Raw genomic sequence first — 14,359 nt, 5'->3', positions numbered from 1 at the left:
CAGGCTTTCTTTGCTCCAGTGCATATTCTTTGCTCTTTTGTCAAAGATTAGTTGACCATAAATCTGTGGGTTTATTTCTGGATTTTCTATTCAATTCCATTGGTCTGTGTGTCTGTTCTTGTTCCAATACCATGCAGTTTTGATGATTATGGCTTTGAAGTATAGTTTGAAGTCTGGGAGTGTGATGCCTCCATTCCCTTCTTTTTTTTTCAGGAGAGCTTTGACTACTCGGGGTTTTTGGTGATTCCATATGTACTTCATGATTCTTGACTTAACCTAAACACAGATTTCTTTTCTTTCTTTCTGTTTTTTTTTTTTTTAAGATTTATTTATTTTTTTAAAGATTTATTTATTTATTTATATAAGCACTGGGTGCAGTCAGAAGCATGGGAGGGTGAGAGGATTCACCAGAGCCAGAGCGGGGAACAGAACAGGCAGAGTGATGAAATACACTGCTGAGGGGAGCAGTGGGCGCAACAGGAGAGGTCTGTGTGCCATGTGGGACCCTCGCCGGTGGCCAGGATCGAACTGGTGCTGCAGAGGCTGCGGGCAGCTTCACAGCCCAGTGCTCAACTGCTGCACCACCAGGGGAGGCCCTCTTTCTATTTCTTTTGGGGATTTGTTTTTTCTTATTTGTTTTAAAGAGTTAAGAAGAACATCTTTTCCAGCATTTTTGAATAAAAATTTGTGTCAAAAATGAATTTGTTCATTTAATTGTTATGTAAACAATGTCATTTGTTTGTTCAAAAACATTTCTTAAATATCTAGTAAATATCAGGTATTATGTCAGACAGGATGACAATAAAATATGGTTCCTGCCCTCCAGGAACTGATAGTCCAGAAGACTGGCCAGTAGACAGGAGATTACATTACTGTAAGAAAGGCTGTCATACAAGTGTGTACAGGGGAGTGTGTGAGAGGGGATGGCTTCACCACTTCCACTTAGATTCATCCCTCCTGTGACTCCAAAACCAGGAAATTGTGCTATATTTCATCTACTTGGGTAGATTAAAGTTCAAAGTTGTTTAAAATCTTAAGAGATCAAACAAAAGCACTTTGAGTTATGGAAAATACTAGAAATAATATTTCCTACAGAGTAAGGACATCCTACTAGCATAGTCACTTCTAGGATTTTCAACTTAAAAAAGGTTTTGGCATATATCTTCTGTGCTATCCACTTTTTTTTTTTAAGATTTATTCTATTTATTTATTTATTTATTTATTTATTTATTTATTTATACAAGCACTGGGTACAGCCAGAAGCGCAGGAAGGTAAGAGAATTCACCAGAGCCAGAGCGGGGAGCAGAGCAGGCGGAAGGACCGAAGTACACTGCTGAGGGGAGCAGCGGGCAGCAGGAGAGTTCTGCGCGCCATGTGGGACCCTCCTCTGGTGGCCGGGGAGCAGCCGGGGATCGAACTGGCACTGCAGAGGCTGCAGGCAGATTCGCAACCCAGCGCTCAACTGCTGTGCCACCAGGGAGGCCCCTGTGCTATCCACTTTTTTCCTATTTTTTTCTTTCTCCACTTTATCATATAGAAATCTGAATAATTCCCAAAGGAAGAGTGCTTTACAGATTCTAAGGGCGACTTATAGGTTAACATAGAAAATGATTTTTTTTTACCTTCAAGAGCCATACCAAAATAAATAAATAAATATATAAACTTTCATAGTAATTATTGAAAATTCGAATAAATTTAATTTCATTGTATTTTTTAGAATCCTCAGTCGTAATCCTCTGACAACTGTTGAAGATTCATTTCTTTTTAAATTGCCAGCATTAAAATATTTGTAAGTATTGTAACAATCTCATGTCTCATGAGATGATTTCTGCTCTTTTATACTTTTGTCAAAGATTAAATATTTGCACTTAGAATAAAAAAGTCTTTAATTTTAGTTGGGTTATTGAAATAAGAATTACTGGCAAAAAAAAAAAAACTAAACTAAAAGAATGTATATGGGTATGACAGCCAGCAAAGGAAGAGAGCAGTGTTGAAGAACTCATACAGATATGAAACATACAAATGCATTTAGAAATATCATTTTCCCCAGAAAGAAAGAGGAAAAGGTTATGTTATTTTTCAAAGAAAACAGAAGAAGCAGATACAATTGAGAATGAGAAGTAGGATAAAGGTTTAAAAAAAAAAAAAAAGATTGTTCTGACCAATACAAAGAAAATTTGATGAAGTTCAATCTGATGAAAAGAACTATTTTTTCAATAAGAGCTCTCTGGAATTATTACCTATGGCAAATAAACTCTTGCAAATCTGGCTTTATAGAGAAGCTGGAATAGAATTAATCATGTTATTAAGTTATCTCTTTAAGCAGAGAATTTTAGTACTTGGGTTCATATCATGCATGTCTGACTTTGTTCCTCAGAGATATGGGAACAACACACGTATCACTTGGGACAATTGAGAGCATCCTCATGATGACCCTCGACTTGGAAAAACTGTAAGTTGACTTTCCTTACATTTATTTTAGCTTAATTGTTATTTAGGTTTCTTTCATTATTTTCTTAGGTTTATCGAGGTAATAAAGTTCACTCTTTTTAAGTGTGACAGTTAAGTGAGTTCTGAGAAACATATATTTAAGTAACTACACAACTTCGAGATATAGGACACTTCTATCACCCCAAAAAGACCTCTTCATGACCCTTTATAGTCAGCATGGTCCTCATATCAACAGCCCCTGGTAACCACCGAACTGATTTTTGTCCTTATAGTTTTGCCTTTCCTAGAATGTCTCATGAATGAATTAGTATAGTGTATACCTCTTTGTGTTTGGTTTAGCATAATCCTTTTGAGATTTGTCAACCCTGTTGCCCCTGTCTGCAGTCCATTCCTTTTTATCGCTAAGTAGTATTCTAGTTATGTTACTATACCAATTTGTTTCTATGCTCATCAGTTAATGAGCATTTGAGTTGCTTCTAGTTTGGGGGCTACTATGAATAAAGCTGCTAAAAACACTGAAATGCACATCTTTGTGTGAACATGTTTTCATTTCTTTGGGGTAAATACCTAAAGGTGAGCTTGCTGCATCATATGCTAAGTACATATTTAGCTTTTTAATAAACTACTAAACTGTTTTCGAAAGTGTCTGCATTCCCAGCAGCAGTATGTGGAGCTGTGCTTGCTCCATGTCTTTACCCGCTCCTTTTATTTGTTTGTAAAAAACATTTTTAGCCTTGTTAGTAGTTGGGTAGGTGTAGCTCATTATGGTTTTAATTTGTACTTCTCTAGTAGTTGGCAATGCTTAGTGTCTATTCATTTCTGCAATATCTTTTTTAATTAAGTGTATTCAAATCCATTTTTAATTGTTACTCTTTTGAATTTTTTTTTCTAATTGTCCAGTTTCCACCAATGTGACCTGTTATTGCTTAGCTACATGATGTGGGTTAAACCAAGCTGTTTTTTATACCTAGAATAATTCCTAGTATACTTACCACTCACAACTAGGAATTGAGAAGCGAACACTAGACATTGGGGACTTAGTTACTCTTCAAGTCTACTGTCTCCCTGTGTACTTTCAACCCAAGTGAGACTTTTAGGTTGGGAGGAGACACTTCTGAATCAAACTACAGATCAATATCATCCAATTCTAATTCCTATTGCCTTTATTTTAGGCATTCTTTATACCCACTGCCACCCTTATTCTTCTATTGGCCACCTTTGTCCTCTATATATTTACACTATTTAAAAGCAACAATTTGTCAGGTGGTCCCGACCCAACTATTTGGGTTATATGCCCCAAGAACTTCTTTTGATATAGCCCCGTCGTGGCCTTCACCTGCCTTTCCAAAATTCATAAGTAATTTCTTTACCACTAATTTGATTCTCTATGTTTCCATTTATAGAATTTTACCTAGTCATCTGGCCTGCTGTCTCTGTCGATTCAAAAATACTATTGAGGTTGTCTGCAAGACAGTCAAGCTGCATTGTGATAATGAATGTCTGACAAACACCACACATTGTGGTGAGTCTGTATTGCCTGATGATCAATTTTTATTTTATTTGTTTAAATTTTTAATCAATGATGATACATTTTCTTACTAATAATATAGTTGTATTATTTTTATTCATTCAGAGTTCAACTTCCTAAGTTTCTAAGAACTACTCCCTTGTTAAAAGTCAGTCTGTTATATTAAGATGGAGAGGAAGGGATTAACATAAATGGTCATATAACATTCACCACGCTTCCTGCTTGGTACTTTGCCCTCAGATGGGAACTTATTCATGTGTAGTGCATCATAGTTTATAAACTTGTTTTATATGTATATTAGGTCTCAAGTGCCCTTGCCTTATAGGAGAGATATAGATAAATTTTCATTTATTGTGTTGGTTTTTGCAATTTTATAAAAGAATTTAAGCGCTGCTGCTTTTTTATTGAGAATTTTTAAAAATTTGCCAGTCACTTACTTGTGTATATAACTTTAGGGTTACATGTTTACTCCTCCATATATGCATGTGCTTCCCTCACACCCCGCCTCCTGCCCAGAACTCCCTTGCCACTGCCCTACCCCCTTCCCCCCACTATCCCTTCTCTCCTCCCGCTGTTCCCTTTGGTAACCAGTAACTTTTTTTCACTAAGTCTAAGATTTGTTTTTGCCATATTTTACCAGTATATATTTTTTGGTTATTTGTATTCCACAGATAAGTGAAATCGGTATCTTTCATTTTCTAACTTATTTCACTTAGATATCACCCCATGGTTATTCCATTAATACAAAAAGCACTATTTTATATTTTAAACATCTAAATAGTGTTCCATTGAGTATATATACCACAGTTTCTTTATCCAGCTGTTTATCAATGGATGCTTAAGTTGGGTCTATGATTTAGCAAATGTTGGGGCAGTGCTTCTATAAACATAGGCATGCATATGTCTCTTTCATATTAGAGTTTTCATATTCCTTGGGCAAATACCTGTCAGAGATACTGCTGGATCATTTCCAGCAATTTCCAATTTTATTTTCTTAAGAAATCTCCATGCTCCTCCCTTCTCACTAACCTTACCTCCTCTTCTGACCCTCACCACCACCAAAAGTCCTTTTAATTCTTCTGGAAAGAAGACCCAGCTGCAGTCAGAAATTCTGAATGGTTCCCCAAGTAAAGATGAAAATATCAGAAAACAAATGAAATGAGAGCAAAGCAAGCATCTGACACAAGTTGCTTTTTCCCTTCTGCATCTTAGGACCTAAAGTATTATTTCATCGATTTAATAAATATTCCACATAGGCATCCAACCTGGTAAATCCCTTAACCTATACCTAGATACCTGCCCAGATTTAATTAAAGACAGGGTGAACATAGTGGGTTTCCCCCCCCACCCTGTGTAGCACTATTATAGAGCCTGGAATATATGGGACTGGGGCCCAGGCAAAGAAATCAGTGGGTAGGTGGAAAAGGGCATATCTGGATGAAGGCCTGCTAGTGGGTATTGTCATGGCCCCCTGTGATCATACCAAGAACATGAGCATACTGTAGAGGTGGAGGGCGATGTCTCATCTCAGATGCCTCTGCATCTGAGGCAGGACAGGATTGGGCTCTATGAGTGTGACATAGTAGTAGATCGAAAGAGAATCTAACTGAACTGGGGAATATTTGTCTTCTAGCCTTGGCTTTTCTTGAATACTGGGAGCTTGTCTCTTGGGGATCAATGGAAAATCCTAAATATAGTTACTATATTTCATTTATGTAGTGTTCTGAGTAGATTTCCACTTTTTCAAAAGATATCTTCTCCTTTGGTTATTGCCAATAGTCAGTTTAAGTTTGTGTTTATTTTTGTCCTCTAAATTGGCACTGAAATGTTTGCTAATTCCTATTTATTCAACTGGGATGTACCACTGTGGATCAACAAAATGCTGTCCCCCCAGTCTTTCATTTTCAAAGGCAATTCTTCTTTTTTGACAGATGAAGAAGCATCCATAGGGAATACCGAAGGATCATTCATGAGAGTATTACAAGCTCGAAAGAAGAGCACCAGCACTGAGCTGACTATTGAGCCAGAAAAGCCATCCTCAGACATAAACGGCATCAATTTTTCAGCCTTCATGAATGAGCAGCTAGACTTTAATGATGAAAGTGATGTTATTAGTGCACTAAATTATATACTGCCTTATTTCTCGGAGGGAAATCTAGAAGATGTAGAATCAACATTATTACCATTCATTAAACTTCTTTTTTCAAATGTACAGTATGGAGATAAGCCTCTGGGTCATTTGAAAAACAGCACAGGGAACCCGTCTATTAAAACTGAGTCTAACAATTCAACTTACAAAAATAAATTGCGGAAACTCTATTTTCTGGAAAATTTGTTAGATGCAGAAATTCAAGAAAAAATCGATGAGGTGAAAAAGAAAGAAAAAACTGCCATGCTTGTACGTTCCAATCTTTTAGGTCCCAAATTTAAACGCCAAATCTTTCCAAAGAAATTAGAAACTGCCCGACCACAGAAAAAGACTCAGGGTGTAAAGAAAAGGCTGCTGAGAGTCAACAAGGTCCTTAAGGGCCCAAGGGGCATACAGAAAAGATACTTCAAAGAAGTGAGAGATAAGAGCATCAAGAGGAAACAAAATGCCCTGTCATCTGCAGAGAATGTTGCCAAAGGAAGACAACTCCAAAGACCAGCCCCAAGGAAACTGGAAAAGCTGCACATGGTGCGGAGGCCCAGGAAATTAGTGGGAAATGCCTTCAACACTAAGCCTTCGTTCATAAAGGAACATAAGGCAGCTGTCTCTTCTTTCCTGAAAAACTCCATGAGGAGATCTTCAGGCTCCACTACTCTCAAACCCTTACCTGAAGCTAAAAATAAGTCAAAAGACTTAAGCTACACTATTTTTGTTTTAGAAAATGCAAAGGCTAGAGTTAGAAATATGAAGACTTCTGAACCATCACGTTCCAGAAAAATATACCTCTCTCATAAACTTCGCTCTCATGTAGCCCACAGAACACCCAAGGCTAAAGTGAGTCCAAAATTCAAAAAGGAAACTTCAAACAATAGACTGATGCTTGCAAACAAGCCTCCATTCTCTGCAGTGAGGCGCCTCATAAATTCCCCCTCCCGGGAAGATTTTTCATCCTCAGGAGAAATGAATTCTCAGGAAAATCTTTTCCCAGATTTATATGCTCTTCCAGAATTTTCCATAGAAAACAGTACTGTAGAAAAAAGTACAGAAAATGTTTTTGAAGAAAATATTCCTACAGAAAACACTACTATGCCAAAAGAAACTAGCCCTGAAATCAATGCTGATAAGAATTTTTCCTCTTCACTTTCTGCTGTTACTGCAAACAACTTTATGCCAACTGTTAAACAAACTAATGAAACACAATGGGAATACCACGACATGGGCACTGACTTACCTGGCAGGCCCACAAGCTCCACGTTTTTGCCGTTTTCCTCACCAGGTGATCAATTTGAAATTCAACTAAACCAGCAGTTACGGTCCCTCATTCCCAACAATGACGTGAGAAGGCTCATTTCTCATGTTATCCGGACTTTGAAAATGGACTGTTCTGAGACCCAAGTGCAACTGGCCTGTGCCAAGCTCATCTCCAGAACAGGTCTCCTGATGAAGCTTCTCAGTGAGCAGCAAGAAGTAAAGGTGTCCAAGGCCGAATGGGATACAGACCAATGGAAAACTGAGAACTACATCAACGAGAGCACAGAAGTCCAGAGCGAACAGAAAGAGCAGAAGTCAAGTGAGGTGAGGACAACTCCCAAAACTCCAAAAACAGTTTGGGCTCTTCGTCAGTTTGGGTCATGCCATTAAGGCATTCAAGAAGGAAGACCAGGGGCTCCTAGTCTGTACCTCGTCTTGGCCATGTCACTTTGGCAGACAGTGATCCCGCCTCAGTTTAGACAAGAAGTGGACCGAACACACAAACTAAATGAATTGTAGAAGAAAATGCTAATGGTGAGATTACGTAACACATTAGACGCGCTGTGTTCTCTAAGAACATAAGCTACTCACCTGGAAGGATGGGGCTTTAGAGCAGTTCAAGGATAGTTAGATGTTCTTGAGAATAGCTTTAAAAATACAGCTAGCTTTCATTCATTCCATCTCTTTGTTTTTAAAAAATTTTTTTTCCTAGCTCACAAAAGAAGTCCCAGGATATGGCTATAACAACAAACTCATCTTGGCAATATCTGTGACTACAGTGGTAATGATTTTGATCATAATCTTCTGTCTCATCGAGGTAAGAACAATTAATTCAGCTTTCCCAAATCCAGTCTGTTTTTTAGTAGAATCATAACTCACAAACAAAACCACTTTCCCTCCTACTATTACCTGATATTTTCAGTCACAAGTTCTGAGTTATGTTTTGTTCTTTTTATTGCAAAATATATGCACCCAGGATTATTTTTAAGGAACCTCAATGCAGGAGGTCTCTGGAATTGAAGCCAAGATAACAAGCCATTGCACTATTTTGAAAAGTTGAGTTTAAGAAGGCCAGGGTTGACATAATAATAAAATTTCTTAAATTCAAAAGTATGTCAGGAACCTGTAATCACCACTCAGTGCTATCATTCCACCACTGTTTTCTTTCCTTTGACTGAAGTGATGAAAGAGAAATAATATCCACCCCCATGGAGCTGTAAGTCTGTCTGGGAGAAAGGGTATGGCTAAAAGAGAAGTGCTGTCCTGTCCATTTACTTAGCAGCTTTCTTCTCCAGCGTGTAAGTGGTTGTGTAAATAACCTTCCGTTAAGGTACTGCAGCTACAATTTTACATCCAGATGCTTTAAAGTATGTCATATTTATGGTAGCCTCCTGGAGCTTGTCTGTTTATCTTTCATTCTATTACATAATGGTCGTTGCTTTTCCCAGCAGGCAGATGCTACCATTAAAAGAGCGCTTTCGTAAGCTGGCAGTCCTGACTCTACCAACCCAACCTGATTTTCCTTATCCTTTCTGGTCTCATGGCAGCCCTCCATTCCCACCAGAGGCTCCTCACCATGCCATAGTCACACCACGCCCAGCCCCACTTTTGACTCTGCCTTTGTCTAAAATTCCCTTGTTTCTCTCTGCCCATGGAAGTCCTGTGAGTCTCTCCACAGCCAACCCAAGTTTGTCTTTCTTCATAAAGCTTTCCCTGGATTTCCAGCCTTTCTAGTCCTAATCCTTCTGTTCTTTTTGCATTTCATAGGGGCTAATATGAGTTAGCACCTCCCCTGAGAACTTAAAAATGTTGTAAACGTATTTTTAAAATGTAGCTCTCCAAGAAAAACACCAAGATTAACACAACCACAGAGCAGAGCAGAGATATGTAATGACCAAATGGCAACCTGCTCTATGGGACTTGAGGAAACCTGACTGGATGTATTAATGGCTAAAGGGAAACATGTCTATTTGCATAGAAACATGTCTAAAAGCATAGAAAAGGTGAGGAAGAGATTAACATGGGCAGTGCCCATCCTAGCATTGCCCAAGAATAGAGATAGCATCTCAAGAAGCAGATGTAGAGAGTCGGATCCACTAGCCAGGATATTCCTGTGGGGGAGAGGGATGGATCCAGCTACCTCGGGCCTTTCCGTTAAATCCTGGATTCAGCTGATACCTTTTGTTCTTACTCTGTTTCACCAAAGTAGCCTTCTGATTGGGTGTCATGGAGGCTTGTCTCTGCAGAAAGTAGTTCCTGCTTGTGTAGAACAGATGTCCTGGCATTCTGATTTTTGGTTAAGCCTATGATATTGATAATGTGAGACTGCCCCCATAGGGGGAAATGAGTTCTCTCATGGTGAGGACAGTGATTTCTGAGTTTAAGAGTCTGGGTACTAGCATGGGTCAGTTTAGCCAAGACCTCTGGGAAGTCAGTCACTGGCCACTGAGCAGAGTACCGTCAGCATCTCCAGGTGGCAAATCACTTTTCTGGAATTTCCATAAACTCCTATACTGCTTCCTTTGTAATTTAACCTTGCATTTGTGTCTCTATGCTCATTATTTCCTCATGCCATTTAGATGATAAACTTTTTGTGGACAGGGACTATGTGTAGTAGACAACAAGAGTGTAGTGACAGGGAAAGATGACTGTAGTAGGCAATAATAGTATCCAAAGGAAGAGTTGAGGCATTATGTCAATTCCACAGTGAGGAATAATGCAACCTAATATTATTTGAAGTAGCATACAAGTTCAGTAGCAGACAGATCCATGTATTCATAAGACTTTGAAATGTCACCTTTTAACGTCCTAATCATTCATGTTGAAGAAAATGGATAAATAGTAATAGAACAGCTGCCTAACTATTTGAACAGCTACCTATTCCTCACCTTAATGTATTTCCAAAAATGTATTTCCCAGTGTTTTAACTGTGCCTGACACCCACAGAAACCTTTGATAGAATTGACACCATTAGCAAACTTAGCACTGATTTATACCAAGTATAGGGCAGTCTTCCATATATTGGGAAACACATATATCGGCCCATATATTGTCTGATGTAATCCCCACAACTCTGTGAGGAGAGTGTTATCAGCCCTTTTCTATATGTGGAGATCAACTTAAGTCCCAGTGGCAAAAACAGAAGCAGAACACTTTCTCCTGACCATAAAGCCTGTGCTCCTTGTTCTACTGCTCTTTGTCTCCTTAAAGACAAAAACACTCAGAAATATTTGAAACATTGAAATCTGATGAAAACCACAGAAAGGATTGACATATTTAATAAAGAGAATTTTATAAATCAAAAAAGAAGACAAACATGGTAGGGGGGGAAGTGGCAAGAACTATGAAGAGGAGGAGTGTGTTGAGAGTCTGTCACCTTATCTGCCAACCCTCTGGTTTATGAAGTGTGGGTGTTGTTAGCCAGGCCTTTGTTACCTCATGGTATAAAAATAGTCTGATCTTTTCTTCTAGTACATTTACAACATTTGTTCATATTTTTAGTCCCTCCGGAATTTGTTTTGCTTTCTCATATAAATGAGGTAAGGGATCTCATCCACCCCCACCCCCAGACACACACACGCACAAACATCCATCCAATTGTTTTAAAATATTTTTATTGCGTGATTCATTCTTTCCTCACTAATGTAAACTACTATCTGTATCTGGACTCTGTTCTGTTGATGCAGTCATCTTTCCCTGTTACCAGCACCAGCATCAGACTACTAAATTACGGATGCTTTATGACATACTTTACTAGGGGAAGCTATTGCTCTTTGATCTTCTTTTTCATACATTTCATGGCTGTTCTTGCATATTTTCACTACCAAATGTTAGTTGATGAATTTTTATGAACAAAACAAAGCAAAAATCCTTATCTTGGGATTTGAGTAGTATTGCATCAAATTTGCAGGTTTGTTTTTTTTCCCGTTCCATATACCCCCTTAACCACTTCTCTTTTCCCTCCCTCTTAATCTCAGAAGCCTTGCTTCATCTATCAGTGTCTCCTAGTTTTTACAAGTGTTTTGCTTTGTCAAATTGTCCACTTTGTAAAGTCTAATTGTCGTCTTTATCATTCTGACTTGCTTTACTGTCCAGAATTCCCTTGAACTTTTCCCATTTTTGATGTAAATAGAAACATTTGTCTTTCCTCAAGGCTCATTTATTTTGTCTTTCACAAGAGTTTTCATGTTACATTAAAAATTACATTAATATTAAAAATGAAAATTTTAAATGTTTAATAAGTTCTTACACATTTTGTTACATTCATTCCTAGGTACTTTGTGCATATTTTATTGATATTGCAAATGGAATATTTCTATTTTTTAATTAGTTTTTCATAACATATGTAGAAAAGCTACTGGAGTTTGTATATTGATTTCTTGATTTTGTATTTAGTTATCTTACTGAATTTTCCTATTGCTTCCAGTAGAATTTTAGTTGATTCTCTTGGTCTTTTTAAGTTCTCCATTATTTCATATGTAAATATGTTGTTTCTTCCTTTCTAATACTTTGTTTTCTTATTGCATTAATTATATTTCCCCAACAGTGACAAATAGCAGTAACAACAGACATCCTACTTTAGTTCTTGACTTTAAAAATAATGCTGTTTATGTTTTAGATGTAGTTTTATTCTTTTCCCGCTTATTTGGAACTATTTATTGAATGTTGTAACAAAGAATAAAATGTATTTACTAGCTGCATGCAAGATCCTAAGTTAGGTACTGTGGAAGAATCAGAGGAAAAAATTCCCCTGTTCTCAAAATAGTTGTCATAAGACCGAGAAAGGAATAAATAATGATTTTGGGGATAATGGTGATAGATAATCATGATCATGTTTTCTTCCAAAACAGGTTTATTCTCATAGAACAGCATCAGAGAGAGAAGATAAAGAAGGAAGATCAAGGTAAATACTAGTCTGGCAATTTTTAAAGTAGAATTCTGGAACTAGAGATTAAAATTTACCTGTTTCAGCCTTATTTCACAGTGAGAAAACCACCAAAGGCAGGAAGGATACTTAGCTATCCTAATGCTTTGGCCAGATTCAGCAAGATTAGCTCCCAGCCAAGGCAGAGTTAGGGTGGGACTCACAGAAGCACCTGCTGCCCCACTGCTTTCACAAGAGAGCACAAGCAGGGAGAAGCTTTGGTTTTTACCTGTCCCTGCTGGTAGTAGACTGTGAACTACATTTTAAGTCTCAATTCAGGACATACATACTTTATAGACATAGTTAGTTTCTAAAACAAACTTATAATACACACTGATTTTTTTTTCTCCTCTGTTCATATTCAAAAAGAATATTTTGTGTTTGATTGTGGTCAGGACCTTTAACCTGATTTCACGACTCAGTGACAGCCTGCGGTGTGAAAGCTAGTGAGCTAGATGACTTTGCTAGTTGGACCCAGGAATTTACCTGGTGTGATTCAACTTGTAAGATAAAGCAGCTAGGAAAATGGAAACACCTCGTCCCCTTCTCCCAGAAATGCCTGTGAGACAAAGCCCAAAGGGGACTGATAAAAAATTCCACTGGAGAAACTCTAGTACCAGTGCGGTAAATGCAGTTTGTTCGCTACAAGAGCGCACTTGGCCAAAGGCCAAGAAGATGAGTGGGACTAAAAATTCTGCCTCTACTGCATGCCAGCCATACATAAAGTCTCCCCCACTATCTCCCATGAAGACAGTGTTTCCCCCAGAAACACTGGAAGTCCAGCATGCATGGAATTATTTTCAAGATCCCAGGTTTGTGGAGATTTTGCTCATTGTAATTATGGACTGAGGAACCCACTCATCCTCGTCAGACCAGAGGTACACACGTGGGAAACATGGAAAGTGGCATGAATCACTAATTGTGTGTGTTCTTTTCCAAGGGGCTTCTTTGGATTTCTGCTGCAAAGGAGATGTTTATCGGAAAATGAGAATCAGGTAGCTTTGAGGAGATAAAGTACTGTTAGCTGAAGAAAGCAGGGAAAATGCAAAATTAATATTTTCCTTTCTATTTCCTAGGAGGGCTTTTTCTGGAAAAGGCGGCCACTTTGGCTTAGGGACATGTATAGACCCCTTAATGCCACACGCAAGAAAAACATGGCACAGAAGCTACATGACAAGGACTCTTCTGATGAGGATGAGATCTTCAAAAAGGATACAAGGTGAATGATTGGGGCAGTTTAAAATGCTTATCTAAAATGAGAAGTAGGGCCTCCCCGGTGGCGCAGCGGTTGAGCGCTGGGTTGCGAAGCTGCCTGCAGCCTCTGCAGCGCCGGTTCGATCCCCGGCTGCTCCCCGGCCACCGGAGGAGGGTCCCACATGGCGCGCAGACCTCTCCTGCCGCCCGCTGCTCCCCTCAGCAGTGTACTTCGGTCCTTCTGCCTGCTCTGCTCCCCGCTCTGGCTCTGGTGAATTCTCTCACCCTCCCGCGCTTCTGACTGTACCCAGTGCTTGTATAAATAAATAAATAAACCTTAAAAAAAAATAAAAAAAAATAATAAAATAAAATGAGAAGTAATGAGAAGTTTAACTCTTGGCATTATTCTTCTCATTCCAGGGAGATCCGTGACACTCCAACAGAGAAGACCGAAGAATCTACTGAAGAGGCAGGTGAGGAAAGTGAGGCAGCTCAGGAGACCACCACAGAGTGAATCCCATCCTGCCTTGGGCCACCTGCAAATTTTATTTTCAGATACTGGCTTCACAGCATTGCTTATAAAATACTTATTTTATCATATTAAAATATATAAATTCAAAACCAATTCGAGCCATGTGGCAAGGAATTAAAATGTAAATAGTTGAACATTTACATACAGATAACAAGGGCCACAGGGAAGGAAAGCAGAACTGGAGCTAGAATCCTCCTGGCAGCCAGTCCTTCCACAAGAGGTAATCTGGGCAAAAAGGAATGGACAGGAGTGTTTTTCCCTTGTTTCCCAATATATCCATGCCTAGGAATGAGAAAACTAATCCTTGAGTGGTATAGACTAGTAAATAA

The 14,359-nt window shown here is 38.6% G+C and overlaps 1 protein-coding gene across 1 annotated transcript in view; it reads left to right on the top strand.

Annotated features, from left to right (window-relative positions):
• LOC119231606 (leucine-rich repeat-containing protein 37A-like) overlaps nucleotides 1-14,149 on the top strand; it is a 37,107-nt gene extending 22,958 nt beyond the window's left edge. Inside the window, exons 6-14 of the mRNA XM_037493305.2 lie at nucleotides 1,719-1,790; nucleotides 2,379-2,453; nucleotides 3,856-3,974; nucleotides 5,912-7,704; nucleotides 8,093-8,197; nucleotides 12,231-12,283; nucleotides 13,245-13,299; nucleotides 13,381-13,523; nucleotides 13,919-14,149. Of these exons, the coding sequence (XP_037349202.2) occupies nucleotides 1,719-1,790; nucleotides 2,379-2,453; nucleotides 3,856-3,974; nucleotides 5,912-7,704; nucleotides 8,093-8,197; nucleotides 12,231-12,283; nucleotides 13,245-13,299; nucleotides 13,381-13,523; nucleotides 13,919-14,012 (2,509 nt within the window). The 3' untranslated portion in view covers nucleotides 14,013-14,149. The remainder of the gene's footprint in view (nucleotides 1-1,718; nucleotides 1,791-2,378; nucleotides 2,454-3,855; nucleotides 3,975-5,911; nucleotides 7,705-8,092; nucleotides 8,198-12,230; nucleotides 12,284-13,244; nucleotides 13,300-13,380; nucleotides 13,524-13,918) is intronic.
• Nucleotides 14,150-14,359: the final 210 nt, after the last annotated feature.

This window comes from Talpa occidentalis, unplaced genomic scaffold (genome assembly GCF_014898055.3).
Source record: "Talpa occidentalis isolate TD23 unplaced genomic scaffold, MPIMG_talOcc4v2.1 talOcc4.7, whole genome shotgun sequence".
Taxonomy (NCBI): domain Eukaryota; kingdom Metazoa; phylum Chordata; class Mammalia; order Eulipotyphla; family Talpidae; genus Talpa; species Talpa occidentalis.
The sequence above is the reverse complement of the archived record's forward strand: the minus strand, read 5'-3'. Positions and strand labels throughout refer to the sequence as shown.